We start from the raw sequence: 12245 nt of genomic DNA on the forward strand, positions 1-12245 counted from the left end.
AGAAAGAAAGAAAGAAAGAAAGAAAGAAAGAAAGAAAGAAAGAAAGAAAGAAAGAAAGAAAGAAAGAAAGAAAGAAAGAAAGAAAGAGAAAGAAAAAGAGAGAGGCAGACCTATCATGGGTCACCAGCAGAAACTATAGGGAGTGGGTCTTCTCCCCACACTTGCTGGCCTGCTGCCACAGTATGGAGCTAAAAATTATTGCCATCAATGTTTATAATACAAGTGGATGAGATTGGGGGGAGAGGGGTGGAGAGGGGAGGGATACCCCCTTCAAACCTGGTCCTGCTGATATATAAAAGCAACACCCTTCCCCAGCCTTCCCCAAGACCATACTACCCATGAGGTATTAAATACAAATATATTACACACAGTCCAAGACTAGGAGCTGAAATGGGACTGACTAGAAGTAGGGAGGCCATGGTCAAGTGCCTTGGGTTCCCTTGTTATGCCCAAGGAATGCTTCCAAGTCTGATTCCTTATCACATTGTCTCTCTCTGTCTCAGTAGAAGCCACATAGGTTCTAGCAACAAGATAGAAATATTTCTATAATTTGTTCTTCAGACCCTGGATTTCAAACTGGAGGGCCTCGCTGTAGCCAGCTCACAAGTGAGCTCCCAGTGTTCCTGTGGAAGCTGCCCTTCCAGACAAAGGGCCAAGATGAGAGGAAGGAGGAGGAGGAGGGGGACAGAATTAGGGGGATGTTGGGGAGAACCTGGGTCTGAGTACAATATCCTTTCCTTCCTGGAGCCTCCTCAAGAGCAAAGCAACCCAGGATAAGCCTTCTCCCTCCCAGCCACACACAGACAATACCCATCTCTCCAGAACTTGGAAAGCTGCAAGGTATCTCATGACACCCTCTAATTTCCAACTTGGTCACAACACTGCTGGCACTCGACCCACCACGTGCCACCCTTCTCACTTCTCCTCCTCCTGTCCCTACCACTCCCCAACCCTTAATCCTACCACTTCCCAGGCTCCAATGGCCTTCCTGACCAGAAGGAAGTCAGCTCCCATCCAAAAACGATACCAGGAGATAAAGGTTTCTCTTCCACTCACTCCTCCGCTTTTCATAAAAAGGAGAGAGAAGATTCAAGGTGACAGGGAGGCTGCAGGCCAATAGCTAAATCAGACTGGCTAGATTCAAACAGGTCAGGGTAGGAGGGGGGAGCAGAATATTCAGCTCAGAGATTGGTACAGGGTCTTCGGAAGAAAGAGTTAATTAAAGAAAGAGAACCTAACCATTTCCAAACTTCCTGCTCAGGTCAAGGGAATGAAGAGAGGAGAGAGGTCCACTGACAAGTGCCTTTCACCCTAAGAAGGGCAAAGGATTCATCCTAGGGCTTTCCTATCCTCCCCATCCCCCCTATAAGGGAACATGGGATACTAGGGCTCCAAGAACAAAAACTGGATGGGTATTTTGGGAAATGGAGCCTAGAAAGACTTGCCCTGCCCACCCACAAAAAAAAAAAAAAAAAAAAAAAAAGACAGATAAACATGGGGGAAAGTCTTCTGTAGAGGAAGAGGGCGAGCAGGGGGGGAAAAAAGGAGGGGAGGAGGGAGGTGATCAAGGGACTTTCCCACATGCCTGCCTCACAACCCATTGCCTGTTTTGACATTAGAGAGCTCCCAATGTGGTCTCTTTCCCCCTCCTCCCTTGTTAACCCATTCAAACACACTCTGAACAGAAACAAATGGGGAAAAAAGAGAAAAATGGGAGAGATGATGACTCTATCTACTGATGTACTTTTGAGCCAGCACTAGTTCCCTCTGAATGCTTTCTGGCTGTAGTTCTTTGCTGAGTTGTTTTCTTAAACCTTTATTTTCTCTTATTTTTGTAGACTGTTTTTTGCCTCAGAATGTTCCTTACTTGCTCTGCCTTTTACCAAACCCCCCCTGGAATATCACAACTCCTCTAGACTATGCAGAGTTCAGATAGTGATCTCAAAGCAGCAGACACTTCCCCAACCCCAGTTAAGTGACTTCCTTTCTCAGAAGGCCTTGCTGATCTTTGCATTGAGGACTCAGCTGCTGGACATATTGCTTTCGGAAAAAAAAAATACATATAAAAAAAAAAAAAAGAAAACCAACCCAGTGATCTCGCAGGTGCAAAATTGAAGCTGTCATTAGACATTTTCAGAACTACTGTGGCTCACTCATTTTCCACCATGATGGGAAAAAAAATACAGTTTACATGTATTTTTTTTTGCCCCCTTTGGGTGCCCCCTCAATAGATTTACTGCTCCTTGTTCTCTTTCTCTTTTTCTTCTTTCTTTTCTTTCGCATCTTCATGGACCACGAACTCCTCTGGGGGCCATCTGAGCTCCCCACTTTCCACTTCTCCCTCTGTGGGCTCCACCACAATGGAAGGGAGGCGGTCCTTCAGTTTGCAGATGCACTCAAAGTCAGAGGGATCTGGAAAGATCTGAAATGAGAAAGATAGGGGATAAGAGGCAAAGGAAAGCTGAAGGTATTGGGGGCAATTAATGATGTGCTTTAAAGCATTATACTCCTATCAGATAAGGATAAGGAAAAGTTGTTTTTAATCTTATAGTGAAATAATCACTTGGATTATTTCCACCTCTGCAAAGAAGGGGGAAGGTACCTTCTTTTCATATCTCTTCTATGGGGCCCAAATTGGTCAATATAATTTTAAAATACTCAGTTTCAATTGTTTTGTTCAAATTCTTTGATAATACATTATAGTCAATGTGAATTTCTTTTTCTTGACTCTGCTTACTTCAGATTTCATCAGTTCATATGTAAGACTCTGTTTGGAAATTTTCCACCTGCATTTTTCAATAAATGAGTTCCAAGTCATACCACCATTCCATAGGCCCTCCACTCTCACAGTGCATACTGTCAACCAGAAAATCAAAGTAGAATTATGGATGACCAAAGATCTGGACTGGAGTAATAAGCAAAGCTGAGAATTTTCATTGTTTTCATTTCATTTTTTCTTTTTTTTTCACTTTTTCAAGTCTCCATTTCTACTCTAAGATAGCCTCCAAGGTTTGATCACTGAACTCCTGCAGCTGTCAAAAGAACTTAAAACTTAGCTAAACAAATAGGTTGGCAAAACAGGCTGTGGCCCAGGAATGTAATGAAATTTTACTGTGCTTTAAGAAATGGTGAATATGATAAATCTTGAAAAGCACAGAGAGTCTTACATATGAACTGATGAAATGTGAAGTAAGCAGAGTCACGAAAACAAAATTCACACCAACTATAATATATTATCAAAGAACTTGAACAAGACAATTTAAACTGAGTATTTTGAAATTATATTGACCAATTTGGGCCCCATAGAAGAGATATGAAAAGGTACCTTCCCCCTTCTTTGCAGAGGTGGAAGGACTACAGCTGTGAAACACCACATGTTAGCTCTTTTTCCTTGGCTGATTTGTTTAACTCGCTTCTTTTTCTTTTTTTTATTCTTTGCTATGAGGGATGACTGTGGGAAGAGGGGAAAGAGATACATTGGAAAATGTAGGTGATAAAAAAACAAATGTTTTTTTAAATGCCAGGGGAAAAAAAGGATTTGAGGTCTTCACATTTGAGACCTCACTCCTCCAAACTCTTCCCAGAGTCAAATCAAGAAGTTTTTGAAACCTAGAAAATAGTGTTTCTTGTTTACAGAGTCTCTTTGTTCCAGGAAGAAGCTTAAGGGTTATTAAAAGGCTTTTGCAACTTCCCAAAAGTCTTTTTAAATTCTAGGTTCAACTCACTATCCATTTGCCATATATTGCTCAAAGAGCTCTACAGCTTGTCAATCTGACTGCATGTCATAGTCTGGCCTATAAGCATTCTTCATCCACTTGATTTTTCCCATGTGGATGGTTAAATCAAACTCTCTTGAGCACTTCTAGATCTCATTAAGGAGGTTCTGAAACATTAGGAGGTCTAAAGTTCTGGTAACAGGAGAATTTAGACAACGTCATCATCTTGCAATTTGTGCCATTCTTGGTTGTTGTATTGTGAACACTAACACGTTACCTTTCCCTGCTGCCCCAAAGAGAAGAAATTTTTCCTAACTACAAATATGGTTGAAGTTTACTTTTACCACTAATTAGGAATAGGGCACAGCCCCAATCCCAGGCATCTGCTGCTCTAGGCAGGAGTCCAATCAAGTGAGCCCATTGGAAAAGCATTCCATTTTCTACGGAGGATTCTAAGAACTACCAACCTCAAGGAATCCTCTCCATGCCACTGGATGAATGATCAACTATTTATCCCATAAAGGCCTATTGACAGGGATTAAATCTTAAGCCAGCTGCACAACTGGGCAACATTAAAAATTTAACAAGCCTCATAAAAAGGCAGTGAAGTGGCATTCCAGAGGAAAAAAACTTTCAGGGAGAAGCAAAGAACCGCTATGTCAGATAAGGGTCCCCAGAAAGTGAGTCCCCTACTTTCTGAATGATTTCAATTGCTCAAATTATTTAGAACTCAGCATTATGGGACAGCTAAATAGACCAAGGATAGAAGGGCCAGACCTGAAGGTGGAAGTTCTCTATTCAAATCTCACACTTCAGACATTTCCTAGCTGTGTGACCTGGGCAAGTCACTTAACTCCAATTACCTAATTCTTACCACTCTTCTGCCTTAGAACCAAAATTTAGTATCGATTTAAAGAGAGAAACTTAGTATTGATTTAAAGATAGAAGGTAATGGTTAAAAATTTTTTTTAATTAAAAAAAAAGAACTCAGCATTACTAAAGTGGACAAAATGGAAATCTTTCCACTGAGGGCAATGCAGGAGGAATTGTACATTTTCCCCTTCTAGACCCCATTCATGCTGAAGTATAGCCCTCTAGGGTAGGGGTTCTAGAGAAGAGTGACAGGAAAATAATAACACGAATATGGTGAAATAAATGAAAGGAGACCGCCTAAGGAGGAAAAAAATCTATTACTTGACTCCTTTCAAGACAAAAAAAATATTCTATTTCTTGACCCTTTTACAAACAAACCCATTAAGAGATGGTGCAAGGGAAAGCAAAGTATACAGCTGAATATTTGAACTGACCCCTACTATTGGTCTGCACAAGACCATAATTAAGACTATTAATGCAAGCAGTTTCCACAGAAGTCCAAGAGATGGGCCAGGTGAAAACACTTTTTAAAAGGTTGTTACTAAACCTTCATGCAATTAAAGAGATCACTCATACCTAAGAAGGGGGTGGGCCTCAGCTGCAAAAATCTTAAAGTTAGACTTCGATAAGCCAGTCTAGACCACCATACTCAATCCCCTCTGTCCTTAGCAGAAGTATCAAAGGCTCAGGCCTACAGATAAATTCCAGGACATATTCATTCTACAAAAGGGAGAAGCAAGAGAGATTTCAGTTGCCTCCAGTTCACATTCTGGAATATTATGAATTATAGCTCCCCCACCTGCACCCCCAGGTAATGGAGCACAATGGAAAAAGGAGAAATTAAGGCCATATGCTTGCTCTAACTAAAATCTGATAAAAGGTGAAGAGAACCTGAGAGATAATACAATGAACAGTCTGGAGACCTGGATGCTGAGTCTCTTCCTGCAAACTCTGGAAAGATGATCTTAAGCCAAATTACTTTATTTCTCTTTGCAAGATTCATCAGACCCTTTTCCTTGGCTCCGATCATGCTGAGTTAAGTTATACCAGGCATAAGTCTGGGTTATTGAGCAAGTAGAAGGAAAGGGTCTACCTGAAGAGGGAAAATGCAATCAGGACAGACCACTTCCCAAATAGCCTGATATCATTTTCTCCTGAAAAAAAAAAAAATGATGGCATAAACAAAGTGTTGGCAACTTCTCCATAGTTGTTGTCACCTTCTACTACCACCTCCCCTTCTCTAAAATGCAAAGGATATGATGTTGGTATAATATGTGTAAAACACTTTGAAAATCTCCAAATTGATTGTTAGTCTTCTGTAATATCTGTAGGTAAATTCAGGGGAAAAAAAATGTCTGGTCATCGAATTAAGATAAAGCCTCCTACAATGCATTTCCCTTAAAGTTTTTTTAAAAAATAAATACTGTTCCATGGAGTGATACACTTAATTCTAAGTTGGAAATATAGTTAAACATTTAAATAAAATGTCAGGTGATCATAATTGTAGTAGTAGCAGCAGTAACAACAGAAAGAAAAGAGGAAAAAGATAGAAAGGCCTTGATGGCAAGGGCTGTCTCACTTTTTCTCTCTGTATTCCCATCTCTTAGCATGGTGTCTATAACACAGTAGGCACTTAATGCCTGTTGACTGACTTGAGATCAATGAGCAAAAAGGTTTTAGTGACTTGAATGAAAGATACCAAGCCCAAGATAAACTTTAACCCTTCCCAGGCATGTGACTTTGTTGATGGGGATGGTTCTTGTAGAGTCCCTTCATGACTTGCTTTGGTGGTCAACATTCTGCCTAGGGCAGGCACACACAAAGAGGACAGTGCCAGGCCTATGCTCATCACCCTAAGGCAGGAGGCCTGCCCAGAGCTCTAATTGTCCTGCTCTGACAAGACCTTCAACTTTCAAGAATCTAGTGTTATCTCTTCCAGGCCTTGAGTGAGCTCCACAGAAGACTTCCGTGGAGTCCACAAAACTGGCTCCTTATTGATGGCAGTTGCACTAAGGCAATAGCTCATTCCTGATCTTCAAAAGAGAGGCAAAGACACTAATATACTATAATTAAAATGAACAAACAACAACTTTTATCCCAAGAGTTGGGTCCTACTGCATGAGAAAGCCGTCCCCTGAGACTCAAAAGATTCAGCACTGCTTCCTTGCCAGAGAACTTTGCTCCCTGGTTTGCTCAAAGGAGGCTCTTGCTAGGTTTTTTTTTTTTTTTCTTTCCTTTTTTTTAAAAAAAGGTTCTAAAACCTGCTAATTCTGTGGGAAAAAAAAAAATTGTGTAATAATTGAGCTGCCTCTTGGCCGAAGTCTCCCAGTAGAGATCTTATCAGCAGATTGTACCAACTTATTCTTCTGAAAAAAAGGGGGGTTCTACCCCAAAAAGAGGAGGGAAAAGGAACAATCCCCAAACCAAGAAGCTCAACATTTCCTTCTAAACAAACAGAAATGCTCCCAACAAGCCACTGAGCTGTTGGCTGCCAGCACAATCTTATCTCTCACAGCTGCTGTGAGAGAGGCTGACCCCAAGGAGGTCGAGATTTTTCCACTAAGTCATGCTTTTTAATCATCAAGGCAGCAGAAAAATGAGAGATTGCAACTGCAGTTTTAAGGGGTGGGGGAAAAATATATATATATAAGGACTCAAGTTGGACTATTTTAGACACGTGATAGGTAGGGACTGAGGGTGTTTTGCATTGGATTGGGGGAGTTAAGTCAGGCTCTCTGTTAAATGTTGGGTAACAAAAACAAGGAGGAAATAAATTCTTAGCTATCCCTAACCCAAGAAAGAACCCACTTCTGGTTAAACTTCCTCCTCTGGCCAAAAGCAACTCAAAGGCACTATTGTCCCCATTTTACAGATGAGAAAAGGGAAATCCAGAAAAGTTAAGGGAGTTACAGTACCACAACTCACATTCTGGGGTGAGTCTAGTTCGAATACAATTCCAGCACAATTTCAATTCTAGAGAATGCCTAGAATTACAGGCACTTAATTTGGAATTGTAGATCAATTCATAGGTTCAGAGACTGACACCACCCCCAACCCCTTTATAAAACAAGAATCTTAGAAAGCTTAGAAGGGAAACACATTCCCCAAAGTCAAGCACTTAGTAAATAACAAAAGCCAGATTTTGACTCTAAGGACCTCTGGCTCCAAGTCCCATGGTTCTCACCCCTTTATCATAATGCTACTATATCCCATATCTCACTACACCACACTGCCTCACCAAGGCATGCCCAAAGGTGATACCCAACTGTGGCTCACCTGCAAGCCAGAGCCTCCCCAACTTTCCAAATATCCACCACCAATGATGTTCAAGGTTAAGAGCCTAGGAAACTAAGCTATTTCACAACGCAATAAGGGAGAAGGCTTTTGGCAGAGATACTGAAAGATTGGCCAAAAACTAAGGGCTATTTACATGAATTGGGAAATATTTAATGAAACAAATAAAAAATAATTTAAAAACAACTAAGGGCTGCCCCAGACAGAAGACAGCTTTAATGTTTACTCTTTCATATCCTAGGTTGGAGGGGAGACCAATGAGATTATGAGCACTTAGCACAGTAGAGGACATTTCGATATCTCAAATATCTGTTGAATGGAAAGTTTACAGCTGAAATACCCATTTCAGGAAAGCATTTGCAAATCTATTTTCTGCTCCAAACAGAACTGAAACTAAGGAGAGATGACCAAAACTTTGTCCCAGGGTGCTAACATTTAGAGCCCTGACAGATTTTGTACTTCTTTTGTAGTGTAGGAACAGTTGAGCCAAATCTAGCATTTAGTTTTCATCTCCACCCGATACTCCCACCACTTCCATCCATCCCCAACCCACTCACCCCAACCCCCAATGAACTGCCCCTATAGAGAGTTCAGGCACTGAGTCCACCCATTCCTCTTCAATCACTGAACTGGAGACCTCTGGGGAAAGGAATCTGGTGAAGCTGAGAAAAAGAATTTGGGAATTAAGAAGTAGTCATCAGGTCGTTTTGCTTAGGTGTAAAAGTAGCAAGTTTGCCATCTCCCATTTCACCCATGGAGGGAAACTGAAAGGCAATACCATGGTTTCTAAAGGCCCTAAATTTGAGGGCCTGGCTATCATCTGTCTCCCTCTGAGCCAGGTGACCTAAACCTGACTTACTCTGGGGTGGGGAGAAAAGAAAGATATTTGGCATCTCGAATGGAAAATGTTAGTGATTCTGGTAAGACCAGCCCTCCGTCTGTGTATATCTGTGTGTGTTTGTGTACAACCATCTTCCATCACCCTGACAAACATATGAGCTGGCCTACTACAATGGGAAAGGAGTGGTCAGCAAAGAGCTGAGAGATGCTAATAGGGAAAGCAGACACCAGCTGATGGAGAGATGAAAGGTAGTTAAGAGGACACAAAGGGCTAATTACCAGCTCTGCAAGCTGAGACAGCAGTAGCCTGCACATCCTGCTTTCCCTGCTGGGGGTAGGGGAAGAGGGAGAGAAATGGAGGTGGTAGCATGAGCCAAAGCCTCATAATAAATAATTAGTCTGAATCCTGAAGGGTATTGGCAATAGCCACACCAGAAGGGGCAACTTCCTTTCTCCAAACCTGAGAATAAAATGGAACTTCCCGTGTAATCCAGTGGGTCCCAAGGCAAAACTGAACTAGCCTGAAGAGAACAGTCTTTGTCCTAAGCTAGCTAGCTCCAGTCCAGGGAAAGTGGGATTAAACACCCTGCAGTAGGAAGGCCCAAGTGGTTGACTCTGATACTTTCAATTCACACCTCTTTGGATCTCAGATTCTCCCAAAGGGCAGGCCAAAAGAGTTTGAGTTGACTTGGTCATGTTTCCAGAATACTAGGGAAATTCGTTATCCAAATAATCATAGAATCGTAGCTCTGGGAGGAACTTTAGAGATCATCCTGTCCAACCTCTTCATTTTGCAGATGAGAAAATGAGAGAACCAGAGAGGAGAAGTAATTGGCCTAAGGACAACAGCACTAAGTTAAGACACAGACGCCCTGTCTTTTGACTTGTAGATGATGAGTGCCCTTTCCACTACTCCAAAGTGATGCCTTCTCTACTCTTGCCACGATACCCAACAAGTTTTCTGTCTGCTTTTAACGAGCCTAAAGTGATCCACCAGAGCTTGCTGGCTCATGTCTATCCATCCCCCAATGCTATATCTGGCCCTGAGTCTCATTACAGATAATCTCATTTTTGCCCACTATGAACCAGCAGAAATGTTAATGAAGCTGCCACCTCCTCAGTTGAGGATGAGGACACATATTGAGAAACACTAGAATTTTGCAGAGTGGTAGTAATCTTCTTGACAGATATTCAGAGTAATAGAGATTTTTCTTACCCCCTTGCCACTGGCTTAAAAGCAGTAACAATCTTTATCTTTGTTTATTCTTCCTAGATGGAGCTACTTATAACATAGACAGCTTAGTGTAAAATTAGTGATTCAAATAAAACCAGGCACCATATTTTCCACCTTTGTGTATTGTCCATTCTTCTATCCCAACACCACCCCTTCTCCCCTCTCCCCACACATGCATGCAATTTTGATATATCCAAAAAAATATCTTCCCTGAACCCCTTTGGAATAATGACTGCACTTTGTAATGGAAGCAACAGGGGGTTGGATGTGTTTTGTCTCTGGAAGATCAGACAAAGGGTTAAATTTAAGGGCTACATACAGGGTAAGGGAAGAAGATCTAGTCAACACCTATTCCTTTCCTTTTCCTTCATGCACTCTCCTTCTTTTCCTCTTCCAGCTCCCTGGGCTAGAGGTGAAAGGCAATCTGTCCCCTCCAAGAAGTCCTCTTCCCATCAGAGTTGGGTGCTAGCCACTTCCTTGTCTGCTAGACTTAAGGTGTGTAAGCTCGAAAGGGAAGGGAAAGGAAATGCTTTGTGTAAACTCCACTTTTGAACCACTTTGCAAAGCATCTTTCAAGCACACACCCATCCTGTGGTCTCTCCACTCAAAGCAACACTACCAAAAAGAAAACCATTAGGAGAGCTAACTTCCCACCAAATGTTAAGACTAATCACTGTATAACTAATAAATCAGTAAGGGAATGAAACCTTTGAATGCTCATGGGAATGCTTTCTTCAAAGCTGCCCACATCTGTGGGAAAAGATGGAGGCCATCTATAAGGAATTCTTTTATATTAGCCTTGTCATGGGCCTCTCTAAAGATAATCCCTTCTTTTATATGCCAGATCAAATTCCTTGGGGCCTCTTCTGGAAAGTCCTTACCAAGATTACTGCATCAGTCTTTCCATTTCAATGCCTTTTTCTTATTTTATTTTTTACTTATACTTTTTATATTTATTTTATTTTTAGACTCTCTTATTTTATCAAAAAACTTTCACTCGACCCTATGGCCACTTTTAGATACTAACTAATTTTCCCCCTCCCTTTTGAAGCTTAATTCTTTGAGTGTATTGGTCTACATCCATGGCCTTTACTTCTTCACCCTCCATCCCCTCTCAGCTCCTGAAATCTGGCTCCCATCGATCCAAACCAATTCAATAAATGTTCATCGAACATTTACTAAGTCCCAGACAGTGGAACAGTCCCTGAGCTCAGGGAGCTTATATTTTACTGGGAGAAATCAATATATATGCAGAAAATCAAATATACTAAGTAGATACAGAGTAATGGGGGCAGAGGGGTGTCGAGTATAAAAAAGTAAGGCAGAGAGAAGATCAGGGATGTGCCTCCCTTGGTAAGTGCTCTAGAAGGGGGCCTGGAAGGGAGCTCAGGGTTCTAAAAAGGCAGAGGGGGGAGGAGGACACTGACTAGGCTGGGAGATGGAATGTTCTGCACTGTTGTCAAAAAAACGATAAGTTGGCTAGTTTGGCAGGAATGTTGGGTAAGAGAGGAGGAATGTGAAGTAAGTATAGAAAGATATGTTGGAGCCAAATTCAAAGGGCTTAAATGCCAAACAAAGGAGCTTGTATTTCATTCTGGGGACAAAAGGTAGTTATTGAAGCTTCTTGAGCAAGGCAGTGATGTGGGCAGGTCTATGCTATTCCTACGACATTGCTGAAATGACTCACTAGGTTCCATAATAATTTGTTTCTGGCCAAATCCTCTACGTTTCCCCGTTCCTTTAGTGATGCTTGACTGTCCTTACTTCTGGAAAGGCTCCCCTTCTTCTCTTGATGTGATATTGCACCTTCCTAATTCTCTCCTTTGCTCTAGTTTCTCTCGATTTCCTTTTCTATCTTCCAAACCTTCAACTAAAAAGCTCTTCCTTGACCTTTTGTTCTCCTTTTGCGTTATTTCTTGAAGGAATTCAGGTACTGTCATGATTTCAGTTACACTTTCTTTATTGAGGACTCCTCCAATTTTTGTCTTGAACCTTTATTATTCCTTATTTTTCACTTACCAACAAAGACATTTCCACTTAGAATAATTCTCACTCATTATAACCAGAATCAGACTCATTTTCTAAATGCAAGATTTTACATTGAGTTGAAAGATTCAATTGCATTAAAAGTATAAGACATAAGAGGTCTGGTCATGTCATAATTCATGTGAAAAAAATCCAGTAGTTTTAGTTGTCTGTAAGCTCAACATGAATAAATAGGGTGACTTGGCTGTTTAAAAAGCTCATGCAGTGGGCAGCTGGATGGCTCAGTGGATTGAGAGCCAGGC

General features: G+C 41.4%; 1 protein-coding gene across 1 annotated transcript in view; it reads right to left on the reverse strand.

Moving 5' to 3' along the window:
- Nucleotides 1–1504: 1504 nt before the first annotated feature.
- Nucleotides 1505–12245, reverse strand: part of LBH (LBH regulator of WNT signaling pathway) — a 28017-nt gene continuing 17276 nt past the window's right edge. Inside the window, exon 3 of the mRNA XM_044663704.1 lies at nucleotides 1505–2422. Coding sequence (XP_044519639.1) covers nucleotides 2234–2422 — 189 coding nt within the window. The 3' untranslated portion in view covers nucleotides 1505–2233. The remainder of the gene's footprint in view (nucleotides 2423–12245) is intronic.

This window comes from Gracilinanus agilis, chromosome 2 (genome assembly GCF_016433145.1).
Source record: "Gracilinanus agilis isolate LMUSP501 chromosome 2, AgileGrace, whole genome shotgun sequence".
NCBI lineage: Eukaryota > Metazoa > Chordata > Mammalia > Didelphimorphia > Didelphidae > Gracilinanus > Gracilinanus agilis.